The 19257-nt window shown below is 40.6% G+C and overlaps 1 protein-coding gene across 1 annotated transcript; it reads left to right on the forward strand.

The window, feature by feature from the left end:
• The first annotated feature begins 515 nt into the window (after positions 1-515).
• PGRMC2 (progesterone receptor membrane component 2) lies at positions 516-18980 on the forward strand. The gene is made up of 3 exons (XM_089525817.1): positions 516-1033; positions 15829-15984; positions 17104-18980. The coding sequence occupies exons 1-3, from the start codon at positions 616-618 to the stop codon at positions 17199-17201; spliced, it is 672 nt and encodes a 223-aa protein (XP_089381943.1). The 5' UTR covers positions 516-615; the 3' UTR covers positions 17202-18980.
• Positions 18981-19257: the final 277 nt, after the last annotated feature.

The raw sequence follows: 19257 nt of genomic DNA on the forward strand, positions 1-19257 counted from the left end.
ACGCACTGCAGAAATAATCCAGTTCGAGACCACTTTAACTGCCTTGGTTCAGTGCTAGGGAATTCTGGGAACTGTAGCCACCTCTGTCAGAAAGCTCTATTACAATGTTAACATTTTTATTATTTATTGTCATTATTATCGTTATTGATGACAAAGAGGAGGGCCAGGCTCTGAGGGACGCTCATTGGCGACACTGAAAGAGAGGGGTTGGCTTTTCCCCTCAGAGTCAGGCCAACCGCCAAAAGCGCGCGTGCTTGTGTGCGCGCGCACGCCTCTCGTAAGTCGTCCCGCTGCTTTCCAGAGCCGCGAACGCGAGCGAGCGCGCCACGGCGACCACGTGACTTAAGCTAGCGTGGGGACGAGAGCGCGCGCGTGACACACAGACAGACACCAACCAAGCAACCGTCACTCGCTCCCCCCTCCCTCCTCCCCAGAGGTGGAAGGCAGGCAGCCGTTGGGCGCGCGCGCGAACGAGCGAGCGAGCGAGCCTGCTTCCCATTGGTTGGTCCGGGCGCGAGCTGGCGCTGGTGACGTGTCCTTCCCCTCGTCCAATGGGAGCGCGGCAAAGAAAGAAACAGAACGTGCCCCGCCTCATTTTCTCTCAGGCAGGCCGTGATGGCGGACGATGGCGATGGGAAGCTAAGGACTGGGGGAGAAATAGGAGGCGGCGGCGGCGGCGGCGGCATGAGCGGTGGGCCGGAGGAGGAGGAGGCCGCTGGCGCTGCTGCTGCGACGGCGGCGGCAGGAGGAGGCAGCTGGCTGGGCGGGAGCTGGCTCGACATGCTGCTGAGCTTGTCGTTCCTGGCGATCGCGGCGTTCCTGGCCTATCAGCTCTACAAGCGTTGGGCGAAGCGGAGCGGGGCCGGGGGCGCGGCTCCTGCCAGCCCGGCCGACTCCCTGCCTCGCATGAAGCGGAGGGACTTCACGCTGGAGCAGCTGCGCGACTACGACGGGGCCCGGGCGGCGCGCATCCTCCTGGCCGTCAACGGCAAAGTCTTCGACGTGACCAAAGGCAGCAAGTTCTATGGGCCCGGTGAGGAAGCAGCAGCAGCAGCAGCAGCAGCAGGAGGAGGAGGAAGGGCCGAAGCCCCACGTGGCGGGGAGAGAGGCGTTCCCCTCCCTTTCCAAGCAGTGCAATGCAATACAAGACCCAGGGTGCGTCTGCAGCAGTGCTCCCCCAAACCGTGCCCTTTTAAGACCTTTGGGACTTCAGCTCCCACAAGCCTCAGCCTCGTCGGCCAATGGCTTGGGTTTCTGGGAGCTGAAGTCCAAAACGTCTTAAAAGGGCACAGATTGGGGACCACAGCTCCAAGAGGTTTTGGACTACAGCTCCCAGAAGCCTCGGCTGCGTCGGCCAATACTCCGGGATTCTGGGAGCAGAAGTCCAAAATTCCCTTGAAGAGCACAGTTTGGGGACCACTGAGGAAATAATGCACTTTGATACTGTTTTAACTATTGTAGAAAGAGTTATTTGTAGTACTTCTGGTGCCACAATGAACGACAACTCCCCAGAATTCCACAGCACAGAGCCATGGCGGTTAAAATGGTGTCATCCCTAATTATTTCTCCGGTGCAGATGCAGCATCCTGGTCCCGGAATCGCAGACCATTGGGCTAAAATGGCTGGGGCTGCTGCTGGGAGCTGAAGCCCAAAACACACCTGGAGTTTGGGAATCACTGTTCTGTGGAATCATGGGATGTGCAGTTTGGTGAGGCGCCAGCACTCTTTGGCAGATGAAGCTAAAGACGTTGGAAAACTACAAATCCCAGAATTGTTTAGGGTGGAACTACAGCATTTAAAGTGGCGTCAGCCTGCATTATTTGTGGATGCATCACTAGCTGTTGTAGGGCCCTAGCGGCTCTAATCCTAACCCTTTTTGCACTCAACAGGTTTAAGTGTCCAGTTCCAGGGGTATTTAATATATATATATATATATATAAAAACAGGATTAAGCTGTTACAACAACAGATTTGTTTAAAAATAGAATACAATTTAAAGGGGGGGAGCATGTGTTTTGGACTTCAACTCCCAGAAGCCCCAATTGGCATGGCCAACAGTCAGGAATACTGGAGAACCAAAGCTTGCTTAACAGTGTTCCGGATGCTGTTCAGGAGTACAACTTTCATAACCCCTTCGCATTGGCTGTATTTGCTGGGGATTCTGGGAGTCAGAGGCTAAAACCATCTGGAGAACAAGGCTTCCTTGTCCCTTTTCTTGCCTTGGTACTAACCTTGGGCACTTGTAGGAGCTACCCAATATGAACTGTCCCTCCTGGATATGATTTCCTTCTCAGTTTCTCAGATGTTGAGGCTCCTCTTTGGCCCGTTTGCTTTCCTTCTTTTTTGAATATGCATGCATTTAATTCCTTGAAATCAGGTCAGGATTGTTTTAGCTAAAGCCAGGTTGGTTTTTTTCATTAAGGCCTAGATATTTTGTCATTGTGCAAGTCCTCTCCACACACATAATTATATTTGGGCTTCGGTTCTTTGCAGAGTTTAATGGAAGTAGGTGGAGCAGTAGCTTTGATACCTGACTTGTCCTTTAACCTCCTCCTGAACAACCTTCTCGTCACAGAAGTACACATCTACACTCCAGTTTTGAAAACGTTTACTTGGAAATAAATTGGACCAAATTCACAGGATTTTAATTCAGTAATTAAAAGATGGTTGTCTTATTTGAGCCTGTGGTACTATATTCTATATAGGACTACAAAGATCTTCATTGAAGTATACATAGTCTATAGTACTAAAGCAACAAGACAGGAATCCAAGTAGCAGTAATCAATTGTGTTGTTATGGTCATGCGTAAAAGGTTACTCATTAAGTTATCTACTGCATACTTTGGTGATTATAACCAGTTTTATTTGTAGGGTCCTTAGCTGATTGGATCTCACTGACCTATTAATTTTAAACGTTTTACGACTGCCATCACACTACGGATGTGCAGTTTTTAGTGGTGGGGTTAGTACAAATAACTCATAAGCTTTATCAGGCTGTGGGTCTTGCCCGCCTGGATGTTTGGGTTAATTCCTGATCCGTTGGGATATCTGTGTGATGTATTATTCCTTACAGTAACTTACTGTACCAGTGTGCCAGGCCTTGTAACAAGTTACAGTATTTCCAATTCTTGTAATGGTCCTTTCTGAAGGCTGAAGATCAGACTATAGTATATATAGGAGAGTTTGTCTTGCTCAACAGTGTAATGAATGTTATCAGATTTAAAAAGCTCCTTACGCAGCTTTCTAAATTACACAGGCCTCATATCAGGCACATTTTATTTTATTTGCCCAGCAACAATATGTGTGTGTGTGTGCTTTCAAGTTTCTTGTTGACTTATGGTAACTCCATGAATTTCATAGGGTTTTCTTAGGGAAGGGATATGCAGATGTGGTTTTGCCAGTTTCTTCCTCTGTAATATAGCCTATGGCTTGTTGACAGTCTCACATCCAAGTATTAACCAAGGCTGACCCTGCTTAGCCTCCAAGATCAGAGGGGAGCTCGTGCCTTTAGGGTATTTAGGTCCTACAACAACAACATATAGTCAGCCCTCTGCATCCAGAGATTCAACCATCCATGGCTTGAAAATGTTTTAAAAGAAATTTCAAAAAAGCAAACCTTGATTTTGCCATTTTACATAAGGGACATCATTTTACTTACTGTGCTATTATATGTAATGGTACTTGACCATTCACAGATTTTCATAGAATCATAGAATTGGAAGAGACTGCAAGGGCCATCTAGTCCAACCCCCTGCCATGCAGGAAATCCAAATCAAATCATCCCTGACAGATGGCCATCTAGCCTCTGTTTAAAGACCTCCAAGGAGGGAGATTCCACTCCGAGGGAGTGTGTTCCACTCTCAGACAGCCCTTACTGTCAGGAAGTTCTTCCTAATGTTGAGGTGGATCTCTTTTCTTGTAGCTTGCATCCATTGTTCCGGGTCCTAGTCTCTGTCCACAAAGGGCTTCTTGGAACCAAACCCCAGTGGATACAAAGGGACCACTGTATTAAGATAATAAATGTTATCTTGGGGAAAGATTTCTTGCAAAGATGAACACTGGATCTTGATCTGTCATTCCCCAATAAGGAATGGGGACCATGCGACATCTCTCTGGAAATAGTTGCTCTGCAGTTCCTATCAGTCTGCTCCATGGGCTGTACTAGCTAAGGCTCTGTAACAACATTTGGAGGGCCACATATTTCCTATCCCTGATGTAAACTGTAGTCTGTGAAGTACAAACATCTTCATCCTTCTGTCACTAATAGGCAGCTAAATGAATCTGAATAAATATGACATCTTGTACTCTTGGGCCTTCAAGCAAAAGTATCACCTGAAAAGGTAACAGGTAGGCTTAAATGGCATCACTTCAAGAATGCATATCACATGAAAGTTGTGCAGGGTTGTACAACTGATAATTAGAAATGTCAAAGCAGATACCCCGAATCCAAGGCAAAGTACAGGTTGGTAAGTGAGGAGTCATTAAACCCATGTTGAAAAGAACATAGTGGCACAATGCAACCAAATCGTTGCAGTTTTCTGTCCAGTTGATTTCAGTGACATTCGTGCTTATATTTCTGTTTCTTTTTAAATTAGTGGGAATGCAAACTTTCACAAATATATTAAAATGCCTGGAGGAGAGAGAATGATATAATTTAATATTCTCTGCTGGTCAGCTTCCCAGAAAATATTCCTTCACATTTTTGGTTTTGGGGCAGTAGTTGGCTTGCAAACAAATCAGCTGTCCTACTGAAATGATTTCTATAATTGAGGGATGAAGAAAAAGAAAAATCTGGAGTTTGTCTCATAAAATTATTTAATATTCTAATGCTATTTCCTAAAAATAAATAGCAGTACTTCACAGCATTGGTGAGGTCATGCTATAATTGGGACAATAGGCACGTAGTTCCATTGCGTGGAAGTGGTAGCTTTTGGAGTGGAGCAATCGGTGTGTTTTTTTAAAGAAACTAACCCATCAAGGGTTACTTTTCATAGAAGCTTTATTGTTGTTGACTGTTTTTGAAAGAAAAAAACACAGATGTTTGGCATAAAGTTCTTAGTTAAAAGCCATGTTTGTGTTGCTTGGTCAACAGTGTTGCTGGTTTTTTAGGCTTTTTGTTTGTTTGTTTTCTTCCTGCTTCTTCTCTTCTCTTGTAGTTATAATGCTTTGTTATTTTCACAAGTAAAATTAGAAAAACACTGTTGTATAATGAGGCACCCTGATATTTTTAATGATATTGAACAGTATGAACTAATTGAGAGAAGCATACTATTCAGCATTGCTGCTGTCAGTGGAGAAAAGGATATAGAAACATGGTCATGATGAATATATCTCCCCATCTACCTCACATATGTCTTGTGCCAAATTGCCTGGGTTTGCAGTATGTGGATTACCTGGGGATTGGAATATCCAAGGGGATAGGTAGATTTAAGATGCAAGCTAGCATATGGGAACCACATTTGTGGTTGAGCACATCTAAATAGGCCAGAGGTGAATGGGTAAAAGGATGATTGGACTTGGAAATATTCCAGATGGACTGCACTCTGCATAAAATCCTTGCTGCGTATTTAAAGCAAATTACACAGTCTTGGATGAACTTTGATCTGAGCAGTGGCCTAAAATATTGTAAGTAAATGAGAAGCACATACACTTTTGGCAAAATTACTTATCTGTGTTAGTTGTTTTTCCTCCATAGGTGACATCCATTGGCATGGATTTTTACTTGGATTAATCATCAACTATTATATGTGATTGTTATTGTCCCTCCCTCCTTTTTACTGAGTGCTTGGTTATGTGCTCATGTCATAATCGTGTGGAGTTTTTTAAAATCCAATCCCCTGGACCTTATTACAGTGCAGTGTGTACCCCAGTTATTCTCGTAATTATTATTTCCTAGCCATTTATTATGATTACCTGCTATTATAATTAACAATAAAAAAGAAAAGAGAACTGGGACACATACACCCCAGTTGTTGCAAAAGGGATTAGTGATACTGTTTCTTTAAATACTCAAGCAGAGAAATGACTCTTCACTTGTCTTTTTCTGAAGCAATTCACAGACATTGGGAACAGTGATGAGTGTTTTCCAGAAAAAAGTGGAACTGGAAAATATTTCCATAGAATCATAGAGTTGGAAGAGATCATGAGGATCATCCAGGCCAACCCCCCGCCATGCAGGAAGACGCAATCAAAGCACCCCCAACAGATGGTTACCCACCTTCTGTTTAATAACCTCCAAAGAAAGAGATTCCACCACACTTTGAGGGAGTGTGTTCCACTGTCAGCAGCCCTTATTCCTCCTAATGTTTAGGTGGAGTCTCTTTTCCTGTAGTGTGAATCCATTGTTCCTAGTCACTGGACAACAGAAAATAAGTTTGTTCGTTCTTCCATATGATGTACTTTCAGAAATTTAAAATTAGCTATGTCACCTCTTAACCTTCTCTTCTCCAGGATAAACAAGCCCAGCTTTCTAAGCCACTCCGCATAGGTCATGGTTTCCATACTTTTGCCCTCCAGTGGACATAATCCAGCTTGTCCACATCCTTCTTGAATTGTAGTACCCAGAACTGGACACAGTATTCAAGGTGAGATCTGACCAAAGCAGAATATAGTGGTACAATTGCTTCCCTCAAACTAGATGCTATACTAAAATTGCATTGGCTTTTGTAGCAGCCTCATCACACTGATGACTCATGTTCAGCTTGTAGTCCACTAAGATTCCTAGACCCTTTTCTCATGCTCTGCAGGTGTCACCCAGCCTATAACTGCATTTCATTTTTACTTCCATAGTGTAGTACCATAAATTTTTCCCTGTTGAAATTAATTAGTTTTGGCCCAGCTTTCAAGATATGCTACATCTACAGCATTCCCTTCATCTATCAAGCTTGTAACACTATTTTAAAAAGAGTGATGGCAGTTGACTGGACAATAATTATTTGGGTCCTTTTTTTAAAGATAGAGACAATATTTGCCCTCCTCCAGACTACTGGGACCTCTCCTGTTCTCTGGGAATTCTGAAAGATTATTGCCAGTGGTTCTGACTTTACTTCTTCCCGTTCTTTTAATATCCTTGGATATAGTTCATCTGGCCCCTGGAGACTTGAATTGGTTTAATGTTTAATGCCTGTACTGCAGCCATTCACTCAAAACCACAAGGTTGCGAGTTCAAGACCAGCAAAAGGGCCCAAGCTCGACTCAGGCTTGCATCCTTCCGAGGTCGCTAAAATGAGTACCCAGACTGTTGGGGGCAAATTAGCTTACTTGCTAATTAGCTTACTTGCTGTTCACCGCTATGATCTTTGGAATAGCGGTATATAAATAAAACAAATTATTATTAATTATTATTTTGCGTAGCCAGGTATTCCTTTTTACCTATTCTGTGTTGAATTGTGCTGCATTTCCCATGTAGCATCATATCTTCAATTTCCCCGTTGAGCACTAGTTCTCCTTTTGGGAGAAGACTGAGACAAAGAAGGTGTTGCATAGTTCTGCCTTTTCTGACTGCTAATATTTTGCCATTTTCTCTGTGCAGCAGCCTTACCGTTTCTTTGCTCTTCTTTTGCTATGGACATAACAAAAACACCCTTTTCATTGTTTTTAATCTCTCTAGCAAGCCTGAGCTTGTTCTGTGCTTTAGCTTTTTCTCCCTACACAAGCTTCCTATTTGTTTGAATTCTCCCTTTTCCCATTTCTTGTACATGCCTCTTTTAAATCTTAGCTCAGTTGAAAGTTCTTTAGATATCCATCCTAAAGGCACTTCCCATTTTTCCTCCTTGCAACTTTTTGGAATTGTGCCTTTAATATTTCACTTTTAAAAAACTCACATCCATCATGAATTCCCTTCCCTTGTAGCACTCCTGGCCACAGGGTCACCCTCGCTATTTCCCTAAATTTACTGAAATCAATTTTCTTAACGTCTAGAATTCATGTCTGACTATGATTGGCTTCCCTTTTCTGCTGTATAACAAACATCAGGAGAACATGGTCACTGTCACCTAAGGATCCTGCTAGTTCCACCCCATTAACCAGGTCATCACTGTTGCTGTAAATAACATTATTGGATTTGTCACACTTGGTTTACGATAAGTGTTATATTGAAGAGCCAGCATGGCATAGTGGTTTGAGTGTTGAACTATAACTCTGGAGACCAAGGTTTGATTCCCATCTCAGCCATGGAAGCCCACAGGGTGACTTCGGGCAAGTCACATGCTCTCAGCCTCTGGAGAAGGCAATAGCAAACCTCCTTTGAACAACTCTTGCCAAGAAAATCTCTTGATAAGTTCACCTTAGGGTTATCATAAGTTGAAAATGACTTGAAGGCACACAGCAGCTACAACAAAGTGTTATATTCAAACACATCTAAAGCTGTATGTGGTAATTAGGACACGTGTAAAGATACGTACCTGAGATATCCTATATCAACAGCTTACCTTTCCTTTGCTGAGTATCTTGAGCTTCCCTTACGCTGCACTACATATCAGTTCCATTTCATGTTGTGAAAAAGCTGTTTCAGTACTAAAGGACGGATGTGAATCTGTGGACATAGGCAGCTTTATCACATTTTTTGTCTTGGCTAGTTGTACTTGCGACTGAGAAGCACACTGATTTTGTAAAATCGAGGCAAGTTTAGCAGTATATTCATTTATTGGTCTGTTCCTCTGAGTACTAGGGTTTGTCAATGTCTTGTTTCCTTGGAAAAATCAAAAGTTCATACCCTTCTGACACGGTTGATTGCAGTAGCCTAGATTACTATAGATAAATATACAGTAGTTATGATATGAAAAAAATTCCACCCCACATTTCTGTTTTTGAACAATATTTGTTATGGGCATGTAGAACAGCATCAGAGATAGTTGCCTCAGGAGAAAAAATTGCTCATAAGCAGCAACTGTTATTGTTGAGGCTTGGCTAACAATGTAGTGATACGCATGTTCACACTAAAGCAGAAGTATTTAAGACTAAAACTGATTTAAGGCAGAGGGTTTTCCTTTTTGAAAGCATACTGAGATCATTCCATTTAAAGCATCCAGTCAGTGACTTTGTGCAGTCAATACTAAGAAGGTCTTTACCTTGAGAAATAGATGTCATATTAGATTTTATTTTATTTTACAATTCATCAAGTTAAAACAAGGCAATTTAAAACCAGTTCAACTGTTCAAGGCCATTTAAAACCATGGCCATGCAGATTTGGGTAAAATCAATTGGGCCCCAAAGGCTTTAGTTAAAATCCATGTTTTTAAACTTAGTGCTGGAATGACACTAGTGCTGGTGCCATTTGGGACTGGGTAACAGCAGAGAAGGCCCTGTTGACATCCTCTCATAGTTTATTGCCACCACTGGAGAAATCCCCCCAGCTGACATTCCTTGTGAAAGCATTTATAGGAAGCAGTGCTCTCTCAAGTAAGATCCCAAGCTGTCTAGGGTCTTGAATATTGTCACCAGCACCTTGAATTTGTACCAGAACAATTCCTTTAAAACTGAGATACGTGGTTCCTATATTGAAAAGGGATATGTGATCTCTGTTTGGTTTTCTGGCTAGTAGTATAGACTAGCAGCTATTATCTCTTGCTGCTTAAAAGAAATCAGTTATTGGCATACGTGGGAAATTGTAAACATCTGAATATTTGTTACCCCCCCCCCCCCTCTATATCTTTAATCTCTCTCTTTCTTCGGGTTCCTTCCCCTCAGTCTTCAAACATGCCTTAGTTTCCCCTATCCTGAAAAAACCCTCTCTCGACCCTTCTTCCTTGGCTAGCTATCGTCCAATCTCTCTTCTTCCTTGGAACGAGTTGTCTATTCACGCTGTCTTGAGTTTCTTGAAACCAACTCCATTCTGGATCCCTTCCAGTCTGATTTTCGCCCACGGCACTCCACAGAGACGGCCCTCACTAAGATCTCAAATGATCTTTTGCGAGCCAAGGCAAATGGCCTTTACTCTATCCTCGTCCTTCTCGATCTGTCTCCAGCCTTCGACACCATGGACCACTGTACTCTCTGACCTTGGTTTCTCGGGCCTTGTTCTCGATTGGTTCTACATCTTACTTGTCAGATCGATCTTTTTCAGTGGTCTCGGGTGGTAAGACCTCGTCTTCGGTCCCCTTATCTGTTGGAGTTCCTCAGGGCTCTGTTTTGGGTCTTCTTCTGTTCTCTTTATACACACTCTCCCTTGGTAAACTTATCAGTTCTTTTGGTTTCTCCTACCATCTGTACGCCGATGATACCCAGCTGTACCTTTCCACCCCTAATCTTTCCCCAGAGCTAGAACAGCAAGTGTCATCCTGTTTAACAGCTGTCTCCCACTGGATGCACCATCGGCGTCTGAAGCTCAATATGTCCAAGACCGAGCTTCATGTTTTCCCTCCTAAGCCCACCCTTCACTACTCCTTTTCTATTTCTGTCAATAACATCTCTATCCAGCTGGTCCAGGAAGCCCACAGTCTCGATTTCATCTTTGACTCCTCTTTGTCATTTATCCCTCAGATCCAGACTACAGCCAAAGTCTGCAGATTTTTTCTCTATAATATCGCCAAAATCCGTCCATATCTCTCAGCTTCTACCGCAAAGACACTGGTCCATGCCCTAGTGGTCTCACGACTAGACTACTGTAACCTCCTCCTGGCAGGGCTTCCCCTCTCTCATCTCCACCCATTAATTTCTGTTCAGCATTCAGCTGCACGCATTATTTCACTCGCTCGCTGTTATGATTATGTCTCCCCTCTGTTGTCCTCCCTTCACTGGCTCCCTTTTCCTTTCCGCATCAGGTACAAATTTTTGCTACTCACCTTTAAAGCCCTGCATGGGCTGGCCCCTCTTTATTTAACCGATCTTCTCTCTCCCTACATCCCTACTCGCACTCTCCGCTCTGGTAGCCAAAGTCTCCTCTCTCAACCCAAGATCTCCTCTGCCCCATCCCGGATCCGTCCCTTCTCTCTTGCTGCCCCTCATTCCTGGAACCTTCTTCCTCTGCATGCACGGCTCATCACTTCCCTAACCAGCTTTAAAGCTGAGCTGAAAACCATATTGTTTAGGGAAGCGTTCTCAGGGAATCTGTGATTGTCATCTGGCTGTCTGACAATATTTGATGTGATGTGATTTGTTTTATATTTGATGTTTTTAATTTGTTTTTTCTTTTCTATATGGTAATTTTATCTATTCCTCTTTTATTGTTATCTTAGAATGTACGCCTTGGGCAGGCTTTTATATACTTTTTAATTTTACCGACTTTGTACAGCGCTGTGTATAATTACAGCGCTTTAGAAATAAAGTTTAATAATAATAATAATAATAATAATAATAATATGATTCAGCCAGCTATAGGCCCCTCTGTCCCTATATTTCAATGGGAGAGACTTTACCTTAACTTTCCAAGGGGTGCTGTGGGTGGGAACCTTTTCACCTGATCACCACCTCAAATTCTATGCATTCTCTTAGAATGCAGGATTGGCTTGTTTAAATGGCTTGTTTAAACCAGGTTGGTTTAAAGTTAACTATGTCTTAAATCAAATTACATTATTTTTTAAAAAATCACTCCTGGTTTTTTAAACGGATAATTCTTTTTTTTTTAAGTTTGTTACTGCTATTTTTCAGCCCTGTCACTGGAATAGCAATGGATGCTTGAACTTAAACATTTTAACACACCAATATTCAGTTTTAATTGCTTATTTTTAATCACTTTATTTTAAAAAGCAAGAAATGCCATTCAGAACCAAATCCTTCAATTAATGTAAGTTAAACCAAAGCAGTTTGCTTTAAAAGAGCACTTTTATGTAAGAGCAGTTATTATTTAAGCTAGTGGCCATAGCATCTGGACTGCATTTTGCTACTTAATTTTCTGATATTGGAGTAGTCTTACACATTGATGAAAAACAAAAACCCAAACACATGGGTTAACCCAACAAACTCAATTTAAAATTTAAAAACGGGGGGGGGGGGGGGGGGGGAAGGTCTTTTAAAACCTGTTTCTCCTCCAACCCTTATGTTTCAAACTTTACTATTATTTTGTGTGTTCAGATTACACTAAAGGTGTATAGAAATCAGTTAAACCCCAGTACAGGTAAACGATTGGGGAACTTTGGGAACCTTTGGTAGAATAAGATAATAAGATGGTGTATGACGCTTGATTGTCTGAGTCTCAGTATCACTCCAACATACAAGGGGCTCATTGTGTTATGATCTCTTCTTGGGGCAGGGCTCTTGTTGGTGGCTAGTTAAGTTACAGAGACTTATCTCATTGGCTGTATCATACCGAAATAATACAGTTTGACACCACTATAACTGCCATGGCTCAATGCTATGTAATTAGATGTGTAGTTTGATGTGGCACCAGAGCTCTCTGACAAGGCTAAATGTCTCACAAAATTACAGTTTCCAGAATTTTGTAGCACTGTGCCAGGGCAGTTAAAGTAGTGTCAAAGGGGATTATTTCTGCAGTGCAGATGCAGCTGTTGTTTTTCCCCCTTGCTGTCACGTGGTACTCTTTCAGTCCCAGCCGTAGATGGCAGCATTTGTGTCTGTGGAGTGCTTAATTCATGAACATTAATGGAGCTATCAGAAATGTTCAACCTATTTTAAATACATGTTCAGTACCTTGGACAGCTCTTAAATTCAGACAAAAACCCACATAAAAGTAATGGAAGCTGCCACTGTGAAGCTCGATACTAGAATGCTTTTTACACACATAAGAAGGGAGTTTCTACCCCACAGTCCCTGTTTAAATGGGGAGGGGGCTTCTGTGGCTGCTTTTACATAAATTCAGAGAAATGGAAGATGAATCTCTGTCTTTAGTTAAACTGTAGAGAGTTGGCCAGAGTCATTCTTGCAGTCTTTGAAAATCTCTAAACCTGACTCATGGGATGTCATGAGATTCCCATGAAAACTTCCAAAACCGCTTCAGAGAGGAGCACTGTGGGTTGTGATGTCTTTTTGGCACTGAATGCAGATAAAATCATTCTCCAGAAGGCATGCAAAAGGACCTTGTAGCACCTTAGCAACGTCTGTGCTATAAATCCAGAGTAGATGGATGTATATTGCTAGTTGATACTAGTGCATTCTCCTAACTGTTGGACGTGAGGAAGAGGATTTAATCCCTCACTAGACAGACTGTCAATCTGTTTCTGAGAAATATAGATTTAGTTTTTAACTGGAATATCATTAGTTTTAAATTCCTTCTTCAGGAAAAGTAGAATTGCAGTAAGCAGGTTGCTTTGTTTGCCATAAGAACAACAAAAGTAAGGGAGATGTTTGCTGAGCTTAAAAGATTTTGTTAACCATTTTGTAAATGTAAATAAAAGTACTACAGCATGGAAAGAAGTTGCTGTAATACAAAATGCAATATTCTGCTTCCTGTTGTCCAAAACATTATGAAGAGGAGCATAGTTTTGAATTATTTCTGAATTATATTCACCTTTGAGATGTATGTCTGGCTGAAAACCTAGTATTTTTAATGTGGAAAAATGTGTGGAGTCATTTTTCCCCCAACACCTGGTCATAAATTGCAAATGTATACAGTGTTTACAGATTGGATATGGTTGTCCCTTCTGCCAACAATTTCTTCAGGAATTAGAAGTTGATCTGAGTGTGCTTGTGTGAGAATCATTGAGGATTACAAGAGATCTGTTGTTTCCCCTACTGTTGTTGTGTGCCTTCAGGTCCTTTCCACCTTACCGAGACCCTAAGGCAAAACTTTCATAGCGTTTTCTCAGGAAGATTTGTTCAGATGGTGTTTGCCTTTGCCTTCCTCTGAGGCTGAGAGAATGTGAATGTCCCAAGGTCATCCAGTGAGTTTCCAAGGCTGAGTAGGGATCTGAGCCCTAGTCTCCAGAGTCTTAACCCAACAGTCTACTACTACATCACATTGGCTCTCACTGTTTCCCTTAACAACTGTGCAGATCCATTGACAATTTTATGATATATATGTGGATCATTGAACACCCTATATTTGGGATCTGTGTCTTAATTTTATATTCATGAAAATGATCTTATTTTTCTTAACTAGCTGATAATACAGTGAAATAAACCCAGCTCTCTTATTCAGAGGTAGTTAGAAGTCCAAACCTGAACCTAACCCTAAAGTTATTTCTTCTGAATTAGGCTAGCATGTGTTTAGCTAAGTATCATTTCAAAAATGCTTCATGTTAAACAAAAATTCTTGTATATTGCAAGAGAAATATAAAATCTCACTTTCTGGAAAAGCCAGTTACACTCTTCATGCATTTTTCTGTTTCACATTTTAGCACACACTGCTTCACATACTTCCTTGTCCTCCTAGTGTCTATACGATATCAGATATACTGAACTACTTTTATTCTATGATTGTCCTAATATACATGTGGCTTCTTTCATTATGAATACATAAAAAATCACTTTGCTTGAAACAGAAGGCTCATTTCCACTAGTTCAAATTTCTGTATGTTGTTTCTAATACCTAGTTAGTGATTGAATAATAATAATTTTTGTTTTATTTTTTTTTTTTATTTTTTATGAATATTATGTAATCTTAAGATCCCAGTTAAATTATTTCTAAAGGTTAAACTGATAAATATTGGTTGTGTTGCCAAATTCCATTACAACAGTGTTTTAATGTTGCCAAAATCCCTAGGTACGAAGAAACACAGGACCAGTGTACCAAAAGCTAAACAAACAATGCTTTTGGTAAAGTCACTTTGTATAAATGTCTTTATAGGAATGTAGTCCATTTCTCTTGTACCATCCTTGTATCACATGCCTACTTGGCCTATGAGATAGCAACTTGCTTTACTACTGCAATCTCATGACTTAAACTGAACATCGTTTTGTCGAGGAGAGTTCATGTCTCTGGTTATTTTGGCCAGTTTATAGGTTAAGTAATACTCTTCCCAGGAAGGAACATCCATTTTTGGCAGTGCTAAGTAAAGATATTTTAACAGATAGAACTCTGTTTTCATGCTAATTGCAGTAAACCTCCAGAATCCCTTATTCAATATGTGTGAATAGCAAAACAGAGAAAAAGGAGGTAATAAGCAGATCATCTGGCCTCACCTGCTTCCTCCAGCATGTTAAAAAACATAGATCTATAAGTCTGGTTGTCAAAATGGGTATCATAAGAAAAAAAATGGAGGATAGTGAAAGAAAGTAACCCCTGGATACATTTGGAAGTACCCAACTTCTTGGGTGCATTTGGCTAACACATTGTAAACTGCTTAGAGAGTGCTTAACACTATAAAGTGGTATAGAAATGGAAGTGCTATTGCTATTGTTATGCCTGGGAGAAGGTCATAATAAGGACACCTGTTCTCATTGTCAAGCAGTCACCCCACAAGCATGCCAGAACTGCTCTTGAATTCTGAAAGAGAGCCTTTGGGCCTATGGGAACTGCTTTGTAAGCTGGTGATAAAGTGGTGGTAAATAGGCCACACCAAACAGCCTCTGTCCTGCTTTTCCTTAGCTCCTTGGATGATACTTCAGTGTTCATGGGACTGAAGGTTTAAGCAGGAAGTGCACTAGACAGGCATGTGGGGAGCAGGCAGGGCTACTGCCAGAACACGTACCTAATGCCTCTTATAGGTTCTGAACAATGTATTGTGCAGGAACTAATAACCCATTTCTGTGAGTTCATAGATGACCAATGAAAGAACTGCGGTTGCAGTAGGCAACCTCTCTTTCCTTGTTTCTGAAAAAGAAAAGAAAAAGCAACCAACATTGGAATTGGATTTTCCTGCTCCTTTTGGAAGCTGCAGAGACTGCCCATACCATTTCCAGTTTTGCTTTAGAGAAAGCAACAGTATTATTCTGAATGGATTTAATAAATTGGTATATAATTAAATGAGTGACTGTATCTTTCTTTCTTTTTTCAGAGGGGCCTTATGGAATATTTGCTGGCAGAGATGCCTCAAGGGGACTAGCAACTTTTTGTCTAGATAAAGATGCACTCAGAGATGAATATGATGACCTATCAGACTTAAATGCAGTACAAATGGAAAGTGTTAGAGAATGGGAAATGCAATTTAAAGGTAATATTTTAATTCAAGATTCTTTTGATCCAATAGAATAGGAACTGCATGGTCATGGATGCTTTTAAAGAGTACACTCAATTAATGTACAGAAATTGATGTCATATTTCTAATGACTTTCAAGTTCAAAATGTCATTATAATTCACCTTAATAGCTTTAAGTATAAAGTGTGGAAGTGATTAGCACCTTTATTATTAGGCTGCCATGGTACAGCACAGCAAGGCCTCTAGTTCCAGGTGACCAGTTGTCCTCCACAAAGGAGTACAACATACTGCAAAATGTAGGACACTATGAAATAAAAGCTAAAAATACTAATATAAATATAAATTCATTTCATATGATTTATTTACAGCTATATTACATATACTATATTTTATTATGTACTCAACCATATTTTTCTGATGGAATCTATCCTTGTTGGTTTGAACTATACTTACAAATCTCTGAGCAAGAGAAATGCTTAAAATTGTACTTTACTAACCACTAACCACAAACCCTTGACTGAATCTACATTTATCCTGGGCAGAAGATTGAAACGTCGGACATGCCCTGGAAAAGGAGGATGTCTGGTCCTCACAATATTACTTATTAAAAGAGGATCAGATAATTTGGAGGCAATTGCTCCTCATACATAGCTGTCTCCAGTTTCATCTCACTGCTGAACCTTTGTTTTTTTATTGCTGTGGAAGCTTCTTTGCCTTGTTTGCATAGTTTAGGTAGTTCTGACGATGGTTGAATTAGCAGAAGTTGCTGTTGGAGAAAGTAGAATTGCTGCAGCTTTAGGGGTGCTTGTGGACAGCTGGGACACGTCCAGATTCCCATTACCACTCAATTTCTGATTTCATGTGCTGCTTTCAGACATTTTAGAAGCTGCAGTCATCCTTGGTAGCAAATCCCTCGGGTACAACAGCTTCAATACCATTTCATTTGTATATTCTTTCTAGTATAGAATCGCACTGCACATGCAAAACAGCCAAGATATTTGTGACAATTAGCATATTATGATGGCTGTTAATTTGGAATTGAAAAATTATTTTCATTTAATAGTCAGGAACCTCTATAAATATAATTAATCTAATAGTGTAGCTTCTTCTGATTGCAATTTGTATCTTTTCCAGAAAAATATGACTACGTAGGTAGACTCCTAAAGCCAGGAGAGGAACCGTCAGAATACACAGATGAGGAAGATACCAAGGATCACACTAAGCAGGATTGAACTTTGTAAATCACCAAAGTCAGGGGCCTTTGGAACTGCAATCTCTTATTCCCATTACAGAATCCCATATGTCTTCGGGTACAATTCATCTGCTGCATAAAACATGATGGGTTTTGTACAACATCTTTCAGAGAAGATTTGATTACTAGGCACTTTGTGCTGCCAAACATTTTTGTTGTTGTTGCAGTTAAACTGTAAAGTCTGAAAGGCTTCATTAATGATGTGGGGCCAGGGATTTAAAATGCAAAGAAAACTATTCTTAGCATGTTGAAGCCTTTGAACAGTTTATTTACAAGCTTAAGTATTTCATATGTCATTTTTATTTCTGTGGCGCTAAAAACTAGTTTTAAGGATTCCCAGTTGAATTTTTGCTAACGAAATGGGAATACTCAAACTAACTCATGGGCCACTGATTTCCATAGCAAAAACCTAGTTCATAAATCTGCAGATTACAGGGTATCAAATAGATTCTCCTGAAGGATAGAGGAAAATTTCTCTGCAGAAGCTATCATCTGAAACCTGCCTTCTATGCTTTTCTGTCCCCTCAATCAAATCAGAATAATTGTGCCTTATTTCACGTAGAGACTTGAATTGTTTTAAGGGAAAACCCCAACTGTGACACGAGTCACTAAAAGCAGCATTGAGGACTGGTTAATTATTCAGTTGACTGGAAAACATTGATGTCATTCTGTATATAGATGTAAAGGAATACTCAGTGTTACTGCCATATATATATATATATGTTAATATACATGAACTTAATTAGCAGTGTAATGGCCAAAAGCATTCCCCTTTGCTTTTTAAATAAACCACCTCTTCCCTTTTCCATCCTTAAAATTCAAGGACCCTAGCCTCATATTTGTAAAGTGAAGGGTGTGCATGGGTGCTTGAGTGCAAGAAATGGGAGGATGGTTCGTACAGATACTGTAAATATGAATACCATTTTAATAAAGCATGTAAAATACCAAATGTGCTGTCAGACTTTATGTAGATGCTGTTAAGCAAACATTGGTGGCCAGGATTCTGTATGAGAGAAGTAGTCTTGGAAGAAACTGAATATTTTTGCACTGCTATTAAATAAAGCTTTACCCAGCTATCTTTTTTATTTAGTCATCACATGAAATTCACAACAAAATGTGACTCGGCAGTTTATATGAATATGTAATGAGCGCAATGGCACACAGCAATGGAGCATATCTGTATGTAAAAATGTTTTTGTTTATCTGTTTTTGTTAAAGGTTGTCATTCCTTTTTTCAGCATTTAACAACACAGCTTCTTTAGTGTTTGTCAATATGGCAAGTAAATCCAGAAACAGAATAATGCTTTCTTGAAGTAATCTGCTCTTATCTAGCCAATAAAACAACACTAAGCCACTCTCAGCAACCATCATTAGCCAGGTGAATCATGCAGTATGACAGCAATGTGTGTAGAGCATGAAAAAACATAGCTGTGATCTGTGTGATATAGTGTCTAACAAGTAACATCCTTGTTCCAACATGACCAAACAGGCTCATGCTCAGGTTGACTCATGGGAAGAAATTGTTCATGTGGTGTTCACAAGAAAGGTTTTCTAGATCCACTGTCCCTTTCTTTTATGTGATCATACTGTTGTCATTTGGTAATTTGAGACTGTCTTAATCTTCCCCTGGTGAGCCAGTTACAACTCCTCTACTCCAAAATTTTATTCCATAATTGAAATTATGCAGACTGTTTCAAGAAGTGAAGAACCTGTGCTCTTTTTTTAAAAAAATGAATAAAAATAAAGTGTTCTGTAGATACATTGTTAGTGTGTTGTATTTGTTATTTTAACCTCCTTTCAGGGGAACTGTCAGAAGGAAACTTCAGTTTTCTACTTCGGATCAAGAGGTTAGCATCTGAGGAGCTAATCTGCTTGTTTGGATTATAATGAAAACCTTAATTTCATGGAAGGTAGTAGTGAGAGAAAGCAGGGAATTGGGAGTTATTTTTATCATTTGTCTTGGTGTGTCAGATGCCATTAGATGTGTTCTGTTTTGATACTACTTCATTATACTGTTCTTCCCACTAAAAGTTGTT

The sequence above is a fragment of the Sceloporus occidentalis genome, unplaced genomic scaffold (assembly GCF_023333645.1).
Source record: "Sceloporus occidentalis isolate IW3139 unplaced genomic scaffold, rSceOcc1.0.p SCAF_5, whole genome shotgun sequence".
Lineage (NCBI taxonomy): Eukaryota > Metazoa > Chordata > Lepidosauria > Squamata > Phrynosomatidae > Sceloporus > Sceloporus occidentalis.